General features: G+C 39.6%; 1 protein-coding gene across 1 annotated transcript in view; it reads right to left on the minus strand.

The window, feature by feature from the left end:
- Nucleotides 1-19,865, minus strand: part of RBMS3 (RNA binding motif single stranded interacting protein 3) — a 1,028,342-nt gene that overhangs the window by 455,198 nt on the left and 553,279 nt on the right. The window contains exon 5 of the mRNA XM_054991036.1: nt 5,570-5,628. Coding sequence (XP_054847011.1) covers nt 5,570-5,628 — 59 coding nt within the window. The remainder of the gene's footprint in view (nt 1-5,569; nt 5,629-19,865) is intronic.

Genomic DNA, 19,865 nt, shown 5'->3' on the forward strand with positions numbered 1-19,865 from the left:
GGGAGCAAAGACCAGTGGGGAGGGGGGCTCCCAGCTTTGACTTACTTTGCAGACAGTGGAGCTGGAGAGAGTCGCTGTTGGCATTTTGATAGAGATAGTGCATTGGAGCTTGAATTTTCTTTGTGTGTGGAGGGATAGGGATCTACCCCTTCAAGCTCCAGGGCTGCTGCCAGGCTCTGGGCCAAGCTATTATTTATTATTGGTACCTTTCCTGGTGCCTGCTCAGGTCAGGTTTTTGGGAGTGGTGCAGTAGGGATCTTAACTTGGATGATGGCTGGAGGAGAGCCTGCTGTCCCCCAATGAACAGCCAACCACGAACATGTTCATGAACAGGGCCATGTTCGTAGTTGTTCATGAGTCCCTGTTCATGGATGGCAAAGAACAACGAACATCATGTTCGGTTTTCTTTCTGTTCGTGCCCATCTTACCTATAATGCCATATGATCTCCCCTCCAAAGCAGCCATTTTTTCCCAGGGAAACTGATCTCCATGGTGTGGAAATTACTCTGGGAGAGCTTCAGGCCCCACCTGGAGGTAGGCAACAATATTTTTAACAGGAGATGCTGGGGATTGAACCTGAGAGCTTATGCATTCAATACATGTCAGAGTGTAATCCCTGACTGTTGTTTGCTATTCAGTGGGGAAATGCATATTTACTCATAGGGTACATATGACTACTTGTGAGAATCAGCTCTGAAAATAAAATCAGTTGCTACCATGCTAATCTCTATTTTAAAAACTCACCTTCATGGTGTACAGCCTCTTTTCTCCATGAAATTCCAGCAGGATTTTTGTCCTTATTTAAATATTTTATCCCACTTTTCCTGAAAGCTCAAGGTCACTTTATAGTTCCTATGAATTACCTTTAAAGCATGAAATCAAAGTAAGTACACTCTTTACATCTTTAAAAAATGCGTCTAGGATTACAGGGTTGATCTCCTTAAAGTCATTGCAATTATTAATTCACTTTACTTACAAAAAAATAAGGACTTAATCTCACTAGGGGCATTTTCTCGGCATTCCCAATGTTGCATCATTTTTGGTTCCTAATGAGATGAACAGTGTGTAGAACTTCCTGATTAAATCAGGAAATAAACTGGCACACAATTAAAGAGCCTGGAAAGACAGATGCAGATGACAGTAATTCATGCTGTAAGAAATGGGCCTGAGTATTTGGCAGAAGAACAGTCCTATATTCCATTGCTATGAGGTATGGAAACTATATGGTAAAAACCTCATTACTCACTCACTTTTCTATAAACACTTAGGTATATCAAAGGCGCGCACATATATAATCCCTGCAACTAGCAGATTTTGTGCATTTTGATGAGCAGTTTATGCCATTTTTTTTCTCTTCCAGGCATTATAATTAACAAAGGAAAAAAGGCACCAACTTAAACCCAGGAGACTGTTTTTAAAAAATCTCTCTTACTTGGGCATTACATCTTGTTAAGCTTTTCTTTCTGAACATCTGAATGAATCATGTGTTGGTTTTCCATTCTTTTCTAGATGCAGCTGGTTTCTTGCTTTGTTTGACCATTTGGGACTATTCTATCCCAACAGCTCATTTTTGTTTCATATAGTTCTACTGGAGAATCCTTGCTGCTTTGTGTCAATTAGCATGCATGCCACCCAAGGAAGAACCATCTCAAATGAGAGGCATAATCAAACGTTGTCCCTAGGGAACACTCTCACAGCAGGTGAAAATGTTTCCTTAGGTCTTATAGCTCAATTCTCATTAAAAAAAAAGATCTGGATAATTATAGCACTGAGCTTGTGGGTATCTTCATTCCCATCGAATTTTACACCTACAAGAGTAAACCAACAATGATTTAACTCAACTACCTCCTCTCCCTGTATCTTGGTAACTTTGAGAGGTTCCTGAAAATTTTTGTTTAGAGATCCCTTAGCACTCTATACAGGAGCTCCAATTTGCAGGTTTTTCTTTCTTTGAAGCCATGTAAAGACCCCACCTGCCAATTCTCTACCACTTTCACTACAAAGTGTGGAACTAATTTACAGAAAGTTAAGCAATGAATTTAACTGGTGAATCTGACAGATCTGATTACAGTGCCAAGGGCAGTCATGCTGTTGAAGTCATTTGCCAAATATACCTATAACTTAAGGTCACGGTGGCATTTCAAAACTGTATCATAGTCAACTCTCCTCCTCAATATTTTTACTACGGTACCTTCTTCAAAGCCAGATGCTGATCTAATCTTCAGGACTACAATCAGACATGAACAGCTCACCTGCAAATATTCCAAGGTGATTCATAGCTACTACAGGTTTATGGGTTGTGTTTTTGTTTTTTTTGTGTGTGTTTTTAATAGTTAGGGGAGTTATTGCATTAACTCACTATTGAAGGAATACTTATGCTGAAAGTATACATAAGGGCTTGGATCTTATTCCTTTGTACCACATGCACTTCCTTTTGTTGATTTTGGAAGCAGTCCTCCCCTGAGAAGCATGTTCTGTTTGCACTTAGGCACTTCTCAGCTCCTTGAAAGACAGTGGTTTTGCTCCAGTAGAAGGGCCTAGAGCCAGAGAAAGCACACTGCACACGGGAGAACTGCCTCCACAAAAGACAAAGAGAAGTGCACATAGAACAAACGCATTCAGATCCAAATGAAAATATTTAATGAAAGCTCATTGTTGAACGAGTTCTGACATTACATCCATGTCTGTCACTGGCATGCATGCATGCCTGCATGACTTTCCCACCCTAATGGCTCACTTTCTTGGTTGCAACTGCTGCTGTGGTCATTTCTGGCTGGAAAAAAAGTCCCTGTTGCTATTTAGCATTTCAGCAAGATAAAATGGAGGTAAGAATCATAAACATAATTCAGGTAATCAGGGGACTGGGAGGAAGGAAGAACTGCTGTAATGTTCAATTTGTTGAGATGGTAGAAAAATATGTTAATATAAATAATGAACTCAAGCATATTGAGACTGTTGTCATCAGCCTTAAATGATGGAAGGAAATAGAGGGAGATCTCCCTTGCATCTTTTGTGTCAGCACAATGTGACCAACAGTCACCATGAGAGAAATAAATAACCTACAGATAACCAGACAACTGGGTATTAAAAAACATGTTCAACCCACTTGCTCTCTGTTGAACACATTATCATATACTGATACGCTGAGGAAATAATTGATGAAAATTTATTCAGAAGCCTTTATATGCATAGCCATGATAATGGTACTCTCACATCCTCACTGGAGAATCACATCATGATAACTGAAGTAATTTGGAAGGATATCCAGAGGGAAAAAGAGAGTGTAGATATTATAATGAGATCAAAAGGAGAGATAAGACAGTAAAACTGATGCGAATGTTACTCTGATTAGAGTGACATGGCTATCAAAATTGAAAAGATTATTTAAAAAAACTTTTTAGTTGTAACTTAAGTCATTATCACCATGGTTTGGTCAATTAACAATGAGACTGCCTCTTGGCCGGTAAAGATTTGGTGATTCAGTGTGTGTGTGTGTGTGGGGGGCATACACTACCTTTCCCCCCCTAAAGGAATCTCTGCTGTCTTCATGAGTTCCACAGTCCTTTTGCCAACCTTCTGCCCTGCTTCAGGTCTCAAACTTGGAAGGGAAGGATTAATTTGAAACTTTTACTTCTCCTTCCTCTTGTGTGCAACCTAAATTGAGTTTTAAGCTTCAGCCTTCAATCATTCAGCCTAGGCAGGCCCACACCCAATGCATGCGCTCAGTAAATACATTTAGGATTTCACTGCCAAACATTTATTTAAAACGGCCTTTTCTGCACGGGCAATTTACTTCTCTCTTTTTGAGAGTTCTCTCCTCAAGGATCAGATTTGTTTTGGCCACCTGCCTTTCCACACATCATTTTTAAATCCTGGTGTTGGTGCCATCTTTCTTTGTCCGTACTGCCATGAAATAAAGAGGGTTAGGTGCTGAAGTGTGGACATCATCATTGGCATCACTGCTGGTTCTATCACAACTCCACCACCCCTTTTAAAAAGTCTTTAAAAAGTCTTCCAAATCACATTATTACATTATTTCAGTACGAAGTTACAATGATTAATGCCAGCACCAAGGCATTAGCAGTGGGGGGAAAACAAATACAAAACAGAAACAAATGCAAAAGGAAACTGAAATGGCACACATGCAGTGTTGGCATAGGATAACTTCAAACACAGAACTTCTTACTCAAAAAGCATAGATTGTTAACCTCTGAAAACCTAAAAAAGATCTATGTAACCACAACACAAAGTAACCCTGCCATCCCCTTAATCATCAATGGATGCCATTGCACATGCACGTGGCAGCCAAAGCCTCAAGACTGAGTTGCCAGTGAGCCTCCTTCACCACTTCCACCACCTTTTTCCTTAGTAAAATTTGAAGAAATTGTGACAGAGTTGTAGAAGGGGCTGACAGAGAATTCCAAACCAGACCTCAATACCAGAATAGTCTGGGCTTGACTTTAAATTGGTTGGGCAGGAGAGTGTTAGACATATTTCATAATCCAAGTCCCACCTTTCCTCTCAGAGTCTGGTGCCATCACTAGATTACCCTATCATTGATACCCATCATTTTTGACTCAGCATCTCTTGTTGTATCAATACCTATACATTTTCTAAGTGGGGCAAACAGAAACTCCCTGGGCCATTTCAGGTCAGGAAAATGGAGGCAGGAGAAGGCTTAAAGCCACCCTCCCCTCAACCATGGTCACAATCTGAATTAAACCCCCGTGCACCTGATTTTTAGGAGAAAAGAAATGCTGCATCCTCTGTTCACAGAACTCCCAGTGTCTCCTCTATTCAAAGTCTCAGAAAGAAAATTACAGTGAACATCGCCACATAAAATAAACGTTTTATGGTGTGAATGAAGCAAATTGCACAGTAAGTAAAGAACTCCAGCGAAACATCACACCAACAGACTTAGTAAATCACGTACAAAACCCATTATTATCTTGTAGAAGTCACATGGGATTAAAAAAAAACACAGAGGAAACTATATATGTACAACTATTGAATTCAATACTTCATTATAAAGACGAAAGTGTATTTGAAAATGCTAGCCACAAAATGAAATTAAACTGCAAGAGTTACAAGGGTTCATTTTCATATAACCATGTCACAATTTTATGAGCAGCCTGTTAGGCCATAGTTAATGTTTTCTTCTCGTAAGAATGGAGCAGGAGATGTCAAAGCAAGAAAAGTGAAATGAGGCTTTGCTTGGGAAAGCTTTCCCAAGAGTTTCTCATTTTTATATATGAAATCAATTTGCATCACTGATAATATCATTCAAATCAGATGACACTATGTGGTTAGAAGGTAATTTACTTTTCTGCCAAAGCAATTTGATAGTTGTTCTGATTTGTGATTTTCATTTTGTTTGTTAATGAAAAAAATTAATGAGCAATGTTACTGGAAGTAGAACTCCAAGCACTGGCATTATTAAACATGTTTTCAATATACTATACATTGTGTTGATTGCACAGCCAGAGCCTGAACTTTTGCAGTGAAAAAAACCCAAAGCCAGTCACTCAATCGGAAGTAAAATATGCAAGGAAGAACTTCTGGCACCTACCTTTGCACTGATTTGTGTTTTTGTCTAGGATTGCTTTCGTAGATACAATTTTTCCATACCTGGGAGGGAGGAAAAAAGGATGCTTAGTTTACTGCATTTTAAAGTATTTATGCCAAACATACTTAAGGCACAGAATGAAGCTTATGTACTGCTAAAAAGTGCAACATTAACAGTATTGGATCCAACTGTACAAAACAGAGGAGAAGGTCCCACATGCTTCTCTTGTACTTCCTACTCCGTCCTTGAAAGGTTACCCTTAGTTTCAGATAGGTAGTCATGTTGGTCAGAAGTAGAACAGCAAAATTCAAGTCCAGTAGCACCTTAAAGATTAACAAGATTTTCAGGGTATAAGCTTTCAGATATAGCATATGACAAAGGGAACTTTAACTCTCAAAAAGGTTATACCTTGAAAATTGTGTTTGTCTTTAAGGTGCTCCTGGACTAGAATATTGGTTATGAAGAATATTGGTTATGCTCTATGTTCACTCATAATCAACAAAGAGACTACTTATGATGATAACTTTTTTTCAGCTGTCAAAACAAAGATGTTTTGTGAGTGCACAGATTAAATCAGGTTAAACTTCTGTTTTTCAAATTACATAAAAAATGGGTGTTTTCCCATGATAAAAAAGGGACAACTCTAAAATTTGCAGTCAGATGGGCATGGGCAAGACCTACATTAGCCATCTCAAAGAGGTGTATATTTGTAGGAAACTAAGGAAGAATGATGCTGAAAGTTCATAAAATTATAAATGTTATATGAATGGATGAAGTGAAAAAATATGTCCATGTTCCTAGCACAAGAAACTGGGGTCACACAAATGTTATTTAACATTTGTCCATTGCTTTTCTGCTGCCAAAGTAGCACAGCATAGAAAATAAACAAATTAAGTATCAGTTTTTAAAATCAGAAAAGTGTTTTAAACTCTTCTAAAAAAGCTTTTAAAATCCTAGCAGAAAATTAAATCAAGAAACCTTCAGATAGCATTAAATGCTTTCCCAAAGAGCCAGTTTTAAGTCAGCTGCAAAAATTCCAAGAGAGAAGTTGGCAGACAAGTTTGTGTTAGAAGTGCCTTCCAGGACGTGAGGCCAATGCAGAGAAGACACAACTCTGCATCTTCACAGATCTCACATCTGTGAAAACTAGGACACCGAGCAATGTCCCTCCTGCTGATTTAAGGGAGCAGGAAGGAAAATATGAAAGGAGATGTGCCAGGAGGTATGCAAGCCCCAGTCTATAAAGAACTTTAAACATAATCACAAGGACTTGTAATTGACCCCTGATGTCTATAGGCAGCCATAACAGCTGGCCACAATATAGTGGCAATATTCTCTCTGTAGTTGTCCTTGACAAGAGACAACACACAGTTTTCTTCATTAGCTGCCCCTTGTGAACCATGTTCAAAGGTAGCTCCATGTAGAGCACATTACAATAGTTGGTACATGAGGTTACCAAAGCATGGCTGACTGACCTGTTGGGGGAAATCAGAAACAGCTGTCTCAGCAGGCTGGCTATTCCCATTATCCAAGAATCCAGTTCAAAGTTATATCCAGGAGAATTCCATATCTTAACTGTAACTTAAAGTGGTAAAAGCAATTCTGTCCTGGACCAACAAAATTGCCCAGAGTTAGGCTGGCCAACTACTCTGAAGAAGCTTGTCTAGATAAAGCTTCAGCTTGTTAGCCATTATCCAGCCAATAATCACATTCAGGCTTTCATTCAAATTCTGAACAGCTGCTTCTAGATTTGACTAAACTAAAAAAAAAAAAAAAGTAGTCCAGTTTCTCAGTCTGTAGTCCAGACTGAGAAACATCAGCTGTATGTACAAAAGTGTCATAATGGGGTCTTAGAAAGATTCACCAGGTTCCCCAAGAACCGATTCCAGCCTTTTATGAAGAAACTCAATATATTTATGTACATATTATACACCTAGGCCCTAATACACCTAGAGGCCCTATCAGCCATGTTAAAATATCTATTTCTGCCTAATCCTTCCAGACTCAAGCAGGGGGTAGATAGTGTCTCTTCCAAATATTATTAATTGTGCATGCCTTTTGAATACTCTTTACCATAAGAGCAAGATTCGAATCTAGTAGCTCCTTAGAGACTAACTAGATTTCCTGGATGTGCGCTTTCAGGAGTTAAAGCTCCCTTTGTCAGACACATGGTGTGGACAAGGGCAGGAGTCTTTAAAGTCCATGGACATAAATCTGATATCAAAAATTACAACATTAAAAAACTTGTGGGAGAATACTTTAATTTGCCAGGCCACTGGCCTAAGAGTAGCCATTCTCAAGCAGAGAAACTTCAAAGGAAAATTATAATGTGAGATTGCTGAAATTGAATTTATTTGCAAATTTGGAACAATGGTTGAATCAGGACATAAGATTTTTGTCACATCACAGATGCTAATTTTACACACTCCACACCCATGTTCTATCTAGCTAATTACAACTAGAGATGGGCACGAACCGCGTTACTGTTCACCGCCCAGAGCCCTGAGGATGGGCGGTATATAAATTGAAATATAAATAAATAAATTACGAACGTCAAAACCCCACGAACATGGCGATCGCGCGATCGTGGCCCGGCGGATCGTGATCGACCATGGCCAACGATCCAGAGGTCGAGAGAGGCCTGGTTTGGGGCGTTCGGGCTCAGTTCGGGAAGCCAGACACTCAGGCACCAGCAATCTATTCCCCTGGCAACAGAGCCAGGGGAATGCCTGAGCTCTGTCTGCCCTCCTTCTGTCCCCTGGAAACCCAAATGGAAGCCCAGCTTTCCTTGAAGAGCAGGGCTTCCTTCCAACCACGGAGCTGCAAAGCAGTTACAAGTTGGGAAAAGACACCCAGGGGAGGAAGGGGGAAGGGGGAGTTCTGTAGCCATGGGCACTCCAATCTCATCCCTGCAAACCATGACTGGCAGCTCTGACGGCCAAACACAGACCTCCTGTGTTGCTGAATGGGACCCATGCTTATAAATAGCCATGGTCTCCCAGGCTGGGTTTCACTTTCTGCTAGCAGTGGAGTGGGACAGAGCTCTTGCTTGCCACTTGCTAGCCTTTGGGGAGAGAGACTGAAAATACAATTGAGCTTGGCTTTGGGGGATAGGGATCTATCTCCTCTGGTTCCAGGGCTGCTGCCTGGCTCTGGGGCCAAGCTCAGTGGGCACCTCGGCTGAGGGCTCACATTGATTATTGATCAGGGCCCGATCTGTTCAGGTCTGTGGGAGTGGTGGGCTAGGTCTCTAGTCCCTCCTTCCCTCCGGTGCCAGGGCTGCTGCCAGGCCCTGGGGCCAAGCTCAGTGGGTACCTCAGCTGAGGGCTCACATTATTATTGATCAGAGCCCTGCTGTGTCCTCCACGATCCACGATCCGGTTCGGTTTGGGAACGGGAGATGTTCGTTGCAGTTTGGGAATTCGGGATCGTGGTCTGCACCGAACCACGATCCGCTGGTTTGTTAATTTTTTTTGGTTCGTGCCCATGTCTAATTACAACATATATTTATAGCCAGCTTCCTGACAATTTAATATGTAATACCCACCACGCTTTGCCTAGACTTTCCACTCGTGTCTGACAAGAGATTTGACTCTTGAAAGTCCATATCCTGGAAATTTAGTTGGCCTCTAAGGTGCTACTGGCCCTGAATCTTGCTCTTCTACTACAGACCAACACGGCTACCCCCTGAAACTATGTTTACCATAAAAATCACTATGGAAAAGCTGGAAGCTTGCATCCTATAGACCAAAATCGAAGAGGAACAGAACCAGTCCTTAACACAAACCTATCAGGTAGAAGCAGTATTTCCCCCCTCCCATACAGTGATCCAGAAGATTTTGATTGTCAATTGTATAACAGCCCATTAGAGGGAAGTCCAGAACTATGGCCAGAGTCAGGATTCTTCTACACATCTCTAAAAACATATTGTCAGCTACAGCAACCAGTGTTTCAGGTAGGTAACCATGTTGGTCTACAGTAGAACAGCAGGATTTGATTTCAGTTCACCTTAGAGACCAACAAGATTTTCAAAGTATCTAAAGAAGGGCATTCTGACTCTCGAAACTTTATATTCTGAAGATCTTGTTGGTCTTTAATATGTCACTTGTGCCACTGGACTCAAATCGTGCTATTCGACTGCAGACAAACACGGCTAACTACCTGAAACTATTCCAGTCAAGAGGAGGAAGGAGTGAAGCAAAGAAGAGAGTGAGGATGTAATGGTACAGCAAATGATGGTACAATGTTGCAGTGCAACTTGATTAGAGCAGGAATTAGCATCTGTAGTGAGATAAGAATCGTATGTTTCTACTCAGCCCTAGGGAGGTACATTGTTCTGAACTTGTGAATGAACTCAGGTTCAGTAATCTTACATTGTAATCTGCCCTTGAAGTTTCTTTGTTTGAGAACTGCCACTTTTAGGGCAGCAACGGAATGTCCAGAAAATTTAAGAGGTTTTCCCACTGTTTTTTTAGTGTTGTTGTGATTTTTAATGTCAGATTTATATCCATTTATTCTTTTGTGTAGGAACTGACCTATTTGTCCAATGCAGAGAATGGAAGGGCATTGCTGACACTTGATAGCATATATAACATTGGAAGATGAACAAGTGGATGAACCTGAGATCGTATAATTGATGTTGTTAGGCCCGGTGATTATGTTGTTGGAGTGAATATGGGGACACTTTCTATTTAGTCACCATGCCACTCCCACTATAGTTGTTCAGATCAACCAAGGGAGATTCCCCCCGCCCGTCAGAAACAGATGGATTATTGCTTCCTTTCACACACTGGAAACAGTCCCTATGCAGTTTATCATGGTTGTCAGAAATGTATTTTTAACTTGCGTTGAGCTGATTTCTCAAATGAATGTGAGAAAGGATGGAGGGATTGAGGTTCATGATTTGTGCAACATTCAGGCAAATCTTAAGTCACGTGAATTAATGCCTATAAATGCCTCACTCTTGGTCCAGGTGGTCTTGATCACTTCAGTGCAACTGGTCCATTTGTCAAATAATATTTCTCCATGTTAATCTTGCCACAAAGATTCCACACACAAATATGTCATCCAAACAACAGCATTATTCTTTGTTTCATTTTCTCATTGGTCTTGCTTCTACTGTTAATTTATGTATGTGATGGACTGAAGAACAGCTTTCTGTCAAGATATTAATCGAAGAAAATACTTCCATAGTACAAACTCTGCTAGTATGGCCATTACCTATTAGTATACCACTAAAACACATAAATGTCACTACAATTAAGTAATTAGAATTAATTTAGACAAGACTTTCCTAAATAAAGTTACTAATTAATTGCAGCAGCCAGAGTGCTAGTTCTGATAATTGGTCATAAAGTTGAGTTTTGCCAGGTGGAAAGATAGGTGTACCATAATATGATTTGTCTTTGGGGAAACTGAGTTTTTCCATCATTAAAAACAGTATAATTTTAATCCAATTCACATATAGATAACAAAAGTATAGTACAAAATGGGAATTTGCATGTGAATAGGATGGAACAACGTTATGCAGCTGAAGATGTGGCATGCCACTAATTTGTTTTTAATGTTAACTACATTTTTAAAAAAACCCTATGTTTATTTCTACACAATTCTGACAGTGTGTTTATGCTTTTTATTCAGATGTGATTCCTGCATAATCAGTTGCAGGAAAGACACACAGACTGGGAGTAACAGAGTGCAGTGAATACAACAGAGTTGTTTATGGTAAGGAATGGCCAGTTATTCAGACTGATGCAGAAGTCGTATGACCTGCTCTAGCACACTGATATTCAAGAGGGCTCTTGCCAATCCACCTTCTCATTCAATAGTTACCTCCTTTGGCCAGAACATTGCAGAAGAACACATGTTGACAATAAGCGAGCAAGGCCAACCACCTGCCCTATCTAGTCACTACCAACAAAGTAGTGTAATCCAGATCTGAAAATCACAAAGAAAGACCAAGTATTCCTAATGATGCCGAGTAAGCAAGCCACAGACCACAAAGGAAAGCAAAAGAAAGGTGGATGGGAAAAAAAGTTTTGAGGATGCTCAGAAAACTTCAGCCCCATTAGATATGTTCCCAGTTCAGAACTGCCAAATGAAAGACCTATCCTAAAGATTATTATGCTTATATCAGAATTACCTCAATGTTTTCCTAACTGCTATTTTCAAAACACAAATCATTCTAGGGTTGCCAACTCCATGTTGGGAAATTCCTGAAGACTTTGTGAGTGGGGCCTGGAAAGGGCAGGGTTTGAGGAAGCAAGGGACCTCAGTGAGGTATATTGCCAATGCCACGGAGTCCACCAGCCATTTTCTCTAAAGGAACTGATGTCTGCCATCTGAAGATCAGTCGTAATCTCCAGGCTCCAACTGGAGGATGGCAACTATATATCATATCCAATAAGATGTTTAGACATAGAACTTCAGTGGCTTTTCAGGTGGACTATTCAGTTAAACAGCAAGACTCAATTTTCAGTTCACATTGCATTGTGCACTTAAGTGGGCTCCAGTTCACGTTGCATTGTGCACTTAAGTTGGCTCCCTCAGTTGAACTGATTGGGGAGCTTCTTTATGCTGGAGTGGAGACCCATATGTACACTGGAGGGAGGACACATGGCCTTTGTTCAGGGGAATATGCTTCTAATTCAGAATCCACTAACAAGCTGCTTATGTTTCTATTTAGTATTTTACAGACTTTGTTATTTTTTTTTTAAATGCAACCTAATAGTGACTCCCAAGAAACTTCTGCAGAAAAAACTTGGAGATGCCTTACCTAAAATATTTATCTACAATAATTATTGAAAACAATCCATGCTTGTCCTGATATTTCATATTAAAACTTAATATATATGAAACATGTCTTACTGAAGTAATATTCCTCATGTCGCAAAGTGTATGATTGATGTCTTGTTCAGAAATGTCATGCAGAGAGGGCTTTTTTTAAAAAAATCTGGTTTTGCTACATATATATGAGTAATTAGATTTTCAAGATCTCTAACAAGTTAAGGAATCTGAAAAAAGGGAAATATCTTAGCAAATAACTGCAGTGTGACATATTAACTATATGTGAAAGAATTATAAAACTGTAACCTAATTTCATAACAACAAGGTTTTTATGAATCTCATGGTGACACATACTTTTAAAAAATGATTGAATGAAAAATAGTTTTATCACCAACAATTCAGTAATCCACATGAAAAGGTAAAAGGTAAAGGTAGTCCCCCTGTGCCAGCATCGAGTCATTACTGACCCATGAGGGGATTTCACATCATGTGTTCTTGGCAGACTTTTTGTTACAGGATGGTTTGCCATTGCCTTCCCCAGTCATCTACACTTTACCCCCAGGAAACTGGGTACTCATTTTACCGACCTCGGAAGGATGGAAGGCTGAGTCAATCTTGAGCCAGCTACCTGAACCCGGCTTCTGTCAGGATCTAACTCAGGCTGCCAGGATCGAACTCAAGTCATGTGAGCAGAGCTTGGCATGCAGTACTGCAGCTTACCATGCTGCACCACAGGGCTGTACAACACACATGTAGGGATATTGAAAAGGTACATCGTAAGATTAATTATTAAGAAATGTGTGATTTTCCTCAATAGAAACAACGATGTGCAAGTCCTCAAGGACTGTTTATTACTGTTTATTATTAGGTTCTGAGGATGATAATGACAACAATGATAATTACTTTGTTTCTCACACTATCCTATGGGTTCAGATCAGACTACAATACATTCATGTTTATCTCAACACCTCTAAGGCAATTTATATAACATGCAGGATTCAATGCAGAGATAATATGGCATGCCAAAATCTCATTGAGATCAATGGGGCTTAATTATGTGCTTCAGTTTCATTGATTCACTAGGACTTTCTCAGAATTGCTTCTTGTACGTTTGACAAGGCCACCAATTGGACCATATGACCAAGCCATTTAATCAGTGATCTTCTGTATCCTTAACACTGGAGCCTTGCTTTCATAAAACTGACATGCAGAAGTGAGTTAACTGGAATATCTTGTTTTTAGATAGTTTATGAAATGAAACCACACTAGCTTAAATTCAGTTACTCTGCTCATTTGTAGATGCAGCACTTTGTCACTTCAGCAATTTTGATCTTTTTATTCATATAAACTAAGGCTGCATTCCTGTGTTCAATTACGCCACTTAAATCTCATTGAATACAATTGCCTTTTGCCAGCCTAACTGTGCACAGGATTGTAGCCTAAGGCAATGTTCAATAGACAGCACTTTCCATTAAAGATAACAAAAATAATGGCCCCAAATTAATGCCAGAATTTCTCATACAATATACTTATTTTCAGTTCTCCTCTGACATATCATTCACTTCCTAAACTTCAGAGATTTTTAGATTATCTTCAAAATGGCTTTATTCCCCAAGCATCTGTTGTCTTCTTTTCCACTAGCGTATTTTCAGTTACTAGTGCACTTTTCCAATTTTTTTCATCAAGTCTGTAGTATGTGATATAATAACAGATGCAACAATGTCACCGTGCATCTTAAAAACCAAGAATCACCATTCTATCCAAGTTGCTTGCAGACAGACATCTAATTTAAAACAGATGTTCATCAATAGCAATGGGTTCAACTAGAATTTCATTTAGATTCTCACTTTTCTTCCATCATGGAATTCAAGCCAACACATTTAATGGTCCCAGAAAGTCTCCCATTTAGACTAGAGATGGGCACGAACAGCAATACGAACAAAAAAAAGCCACAAACAGCCCAATCTGCTGTTTGCGAGGCCCCATTCTAAACAAACATGTAGTCGTTGCAAGCCTCGTTTGTTACTGTTTGTTTTGCTGTTCATCAAGCCAGACAGTCTGGCACCTGCAATCAATTCCCTTGGCAACTTAGGCAGGGATTGCCTGAACTCTGTCTGAACTCCTACAGTTGCCCTGGAAACCCCAATCTAAGCCCAATTTAGCTTGATAGGCAGGTCTTCCTTTCAAGTGTGGAGCTCCAAATTTGTTACAGAAGGAGAATTGGTGTAGCATAGGGTGTGGATCCACACATCAGCTGACCTGTCTGCCGGCCAATGACCCCCTCACCCCCTCAGTCTGCCAGTTGGGACTGAGGCACACTGAGATGACAGTAAGTGGGATTCCACATGGGCACAAACCTCTGTGTGGTTCCACTGTCATCTGGGAGGGTATATGCTCTGGCTGCCCCCAAGCTGGGATGGTTCTCACTATGCCTCACCCCAGAATCCCTTAAGGGCTATGTGCCCAATCCAAAAACCAATTTAGCCCAACATTGTGACAGCAGTACACACAACACCCCAACAAAGTTGTGACACCCCAATGCCAGCACTCAGCCTCAAGGATGCTCCCCCCACAAGTGACCCTACGAAGCCCTGCTGAACCCAAACCAAAAGCGGGAAGGGTGGGATGCTTTAAGAAAGCTGACTGCAGGCAGGCCTGGCCAGCTTCCTTTTATATTTCCGGTGCACCTGAGGGAAGCCTGCACTTCCCAGGTACAGCAGCTGGGCCCACTCCTTTGCCCAGTCAGCCTGCCATTGATTGACTAGCCAGGGCAATTCAAATCCAAGGCTTGCTCATGGCCCACAGGGGTTGCTGGGAGTTGGCTGGGACTGGCATGGTGGTGGCCATTGTTTCTCACCCCACTGCCGCAGCTCATAAACTGGCCCAGGTGAGTCTGGGGCCTGGGTTTATCTTCTATATATTCAAATTTTACATAGAAATGTCATTACATTTAACAGAATTTGGAGCCAACTGTATACAATTATATGATGTAAGCCTCACTCACTCCCCCACTGTGAAGCAGATTTTCTCTCCAAACAGGTCAAGATTGCTTGCTGTGGCTGGGCACCCTCTGGTAGCAAGCCTCTGTATAATTTGATGTTCTGTTTGTCCCACCCTTTAAAACATATATATTTTTGAGTTATAACCCAGCCCAAAGTTTTGGTAGGGGAGAAGTAAGAGCCCATGTCTTCTTCAAACGAAATGGCACTAGAGGCTGAGTAAAGTTCAAGAGGAAACAGCAGGTTTATTAAACAGGTGGGGTTGGTATATAGGTAGGCAAGGAAAGTAAAGCTTAGGTAAATTTTGATTATAGAACAGAATGTTCCACAAGCCTTAGGCACAATAATCTTCTTGAAGCTTAGTTTCAGTAGTTGGTGTGGTGGTGGAAAGTATCCTCAATTCAAAGCTGAGTTATGGTGACCCCTGGTGGGATATTCATGGCAAGAGATTAACAGAGAGATAGTTTGCTATTGCCATTGTGTAGGTGTTCTGACTTCAACACAGTACTCTTTTTCCTTTACACCAGACCCAGGATCCTCCTCAGAGCCAACCCCTCCCCTTTTTAGACACTGGGCAGGAATTATTCTTCTCCAAAAGACATAACCCTGATCTCTTGGCTGAAAGGGAGTCTCTTTTCACTACCCGCTTCCTCTGCCAACAACATATTCTCAGTTCTAACTTGTCTGTGTAAATTAATGCTGGCTTTCACACTTTAGTTCCTTAACTGAAAGTTTTCCAGAAACCTAAAGCTGTCCCAGTTAGGGCAAAATCTTCCTTTTTCCTCTCACAGAGGGTTACGAGTCTGACCCTCCTCATCAGACACCAAATTTCAACTTCTTCAACAATTGTGTCCGCCCAATTGTTACCTTCTCACAGGCAGTCACAGAAACAGGGAAGCAGCCTCTTAATCATTCTCCCATCAGGCAGTATTATAATTTATAACCCTTTCTCTTCCACTCTCTGGGTGCTGCACTTAGTAAACCTTTCATTTAAAAGCCCATTCCATCACAAATTACTTTCCACCAATTCATCCATGCATCCGCCAACTGAGTATACACGACTGAGGAACTAGACTCTAGTTCATGGAAGCTATGCCAAAATAAATCTATTAAATTTAAAATAAATCTAACAAATGAAAGGTAATTGTGAATTAGCAGAGTACTTAACATGCACATACTTCCACCTGTTATATCATATTCCCCAGTGGGAACAAATGTCTCAATTTAATTGGTAGTTATTAAAACTTTTATTTATCTGAAATATAAGATAACTAGTGTCAATTTCTTACTGCTGAGCAGGAGATTGTGCTACTTTTCTACCAGTGAAATAATGATAATCATGATCCACAAAGATGCTGCAAATCTCAGACAGTTAATCAAGAGCCAGTGTGTTGTAGAGGTTAGAATACTGGAAAAGGACCAAGAAGCGCCAGGTTCAAATCCCTGCTTGACATGACATTTACTGGTTGACTTTAGGCCAGAAATACTCTTTCTACCCAACCTACCCAAGGTCTTTGTGAGGATAAAATGAAGGAGGGGGAGAACCATGCCTGAGCTCCTTGGAAGAAGGTCTGGATAAAAATGCACTACACAAACAAACTTATTTACAAAAGTATATGTGTTTTATCCTTGGAATCTGCAAATTGAGGGTATCCTCAGCATCCCTAATCATGAACCATCAACTATATACTATAGTTGTTCCCATTGCTGAATGAGTAATTGTAAAGAGCTTGCAGCCTGACTGTGTACCCAGAGTGTAATTTGGTTACATATATTCAAAATTAACGTAGCAGAATATCATACCACTAATTGCCAGAGGAGTCAGTCATCTTATAACAGCCTCAGTATTTAATGTAAGAGCACTCATCAAGTGTTTATTCAGGTTTTCAACCATTTCATTAGAATTTACTTGCTAACAATATTATGGTTGAAATAATACAGAAAAGATTAAAGCTACCTACCACCATGTACAGTCAACACAAAAGATGATTTAAAGTTAAAGCATTGGATAGAAATCACACAGCAAGTGTGTGAATCATACCTGAGTTCACAGAACTTCCTTTCATTATTTACAAATTATGACATTCCAGTTACTTGGGCTCTCTGTAATAATAATTGTGGCTGCTTCTTTAGATTATTTTATTCCTTTTAGAAATTATTAATCAGAACTGTTAAATGTTTCTATTAACTGTCATTATTTTCAAGGCTGATATATCAGCTTTATTCATTTCCAAAAACTGTGTTCTAATCTCTCAAACAGAAAATAGTCATATCTGTATGATAATTTTTTAAAATGGCACAAATGAAATCAAACATATATAATCATGGCTTTAAAGTAGTAAAATCCTAAATCTCTCTACAGACATTATTCAATATATAAATAAAGTTTATTATATGGTCAACGTAGCTTTATGATGCAATAGTTAAAACAGAAAACAGCAATTGTTAGAATTTGGTTAACAGAGTTATGTCACCATCTGTAACTTCAGCCCTTTTAGTTGTTTTCTGTTATACACCCCATTACGGAGTTCTAGCAGGAGGATAGGAAGGCTTGGGAAGACACTGTCTGCCTCTGAGCATCTGCACAATGAAATTCTGAAATTCTGCAGAAACTCCTTTCTTCACATTTCTTTTTGATAAAAAGGGAATTGCTTAGAAACTGACTGCTAATTCCTAAAAGAAGGGAAACAAAAGGATTGTTGGATTTCAGAGAGAAATTGGGTAAAGAGGAATTAAGAGTATTTCTCTTTAAAAATCTAGCACCAAATCTGCACAGAAGAGTTTTCCCTCTAATCTAAAGATACTCTAAGTTTCAAGCAGATTGAACACAGGGGTTCGATTTTACATGAACAAGTAACAATGACAGTGTTTTTTTTTCATTAACAATAACTCTTATTTATTAGAATAAAACACACATTAACACAGTGGAGTGTGTAATTTGTACCTAAAGTAAGTATCAAAAGAAAACATGTTAATAAAAGTAAAATGAAGTATCAACAGATAATATCTATGAATTGACACTTGGCATGACTAATAAGCTATCATGAAATATATTCAAAGAGATTAAGTCTTAATTTTAAAGCCTCTCTTTATATCATGTTGCAAACTATGACTGAAACCCAGAAATGTTACAAAGTGCTCATATTGCATTATGGAAAGATAATTGTTAAAAATTACAAACCAGAAGGGTTCTCTGAGAGTTCATAAGCCTCTGGGCGGGCACCTTAGAGGCTAAACCAAATCTGAGTAATCCAGTTATATGATTTTGGAGTTCCATTTAAAGAACTATTCTCATACCAACAAAATATGAAACTTTAGAGGGAAAAAAGTTAGAAAACTAAAATGAAATTTTGTAGATATTAAACGACAGCTGTGAATTATGTTTGAAAAGAAGATGCAACAAATTTCACTAAACATTGGACACATTTATTTGATGAAGATCAACAAAATGTGCTGTGAACTGGGAATCTTCTACTAAATACCCCCTTTCTTTTAATTAATGTATATTTTTACGGATTGTGGTGTATCTCCCCTTTTTTTGACATGTTAAAGAACTGAACTGTAGACATAAATATATTTAACAAAGCGCTAAGCCTAAGTATCATTTTCCACCTCAAAAGCAATTTGCTACATTTTCCTCTGTAGCCCAAACAATACATGGAGTTCTATACACTACCACCACCGCACCATGCAAATAGCTATCCAGATGTACGTATGTAAAATTACTTTCTTCAATGAGCCTTCAATACACCTACACACTTTATGGCAGAGCCAAGGATAGAATTTCACTTCGGAATGCTATGATTTCCTGCTTTTTCAAAATCTGCACCAGCCCCTAACATTATATTAATGTCATTTTTGTGGGTGTGATTGAATTATCTACAGCATTAGAGGATCTGAGGGTTATAAGAACACATACTTCTCAGCAAACACTGTTACAAACTAATGTTCAGTATCAGCTGTGGGTCTCCTGATAGCAGCATGAGAAGACGGTTCCATTATGAGACAAAGAGCACTTTACTGCTGGCATCAGGCCTGATCCGGCAAGCACTGCCCATATAAAAGCTTCCATTGAAGTCAGTGAAAGCCCTCTTCAACACAGCCTGCAGCATTATTGAAGCAAACGGCAAATCCTCAGCATTCAAAATGTAACATGTTGACAGGCTGTGTAGCTGGTTTTCTACATGGAGGACCCAAATACTAATTGCAGTTATTCTGCAAACATGAATGATAGCAAAAAGTTTGAAACACAGGCTAAGTTAGTTTCTGCTAGAAGAGAAAAAGAACACTGCCTCTTAGATAAAGTTACATGCTTGAAAATATGCACAAAGGGGCAAACAGCAGAAAACTGTTGTTGTTTTTAAAGGTATGTTAAAGTAAGCCTCCTCCACTTACCTGCCTTACAGTACAACCCTGAAGCAAAGTTACAACTTGGTAAGTCCTTGAAATCAATCCTAAGCACAATTACACACTTCTAAGTCTGCTGAAGTAGGTATCTTAGAAGAGTGTAACTT

This window comes from Eublepharis macularius, chromosome 11 (assembly GCF_028583425.1).
Source record: "Eublepharis macularius isolate TG4126 chromosome 11, MPM_Emac_v1.0, whole genome shotgun sequence".
NCBI classification, from domain to species: Eukaryota; Metazoa; Chordata; class Lepidosauria; order Squamata; family Eublepharidae; genus Eublepharis; species Eublepharis macularius.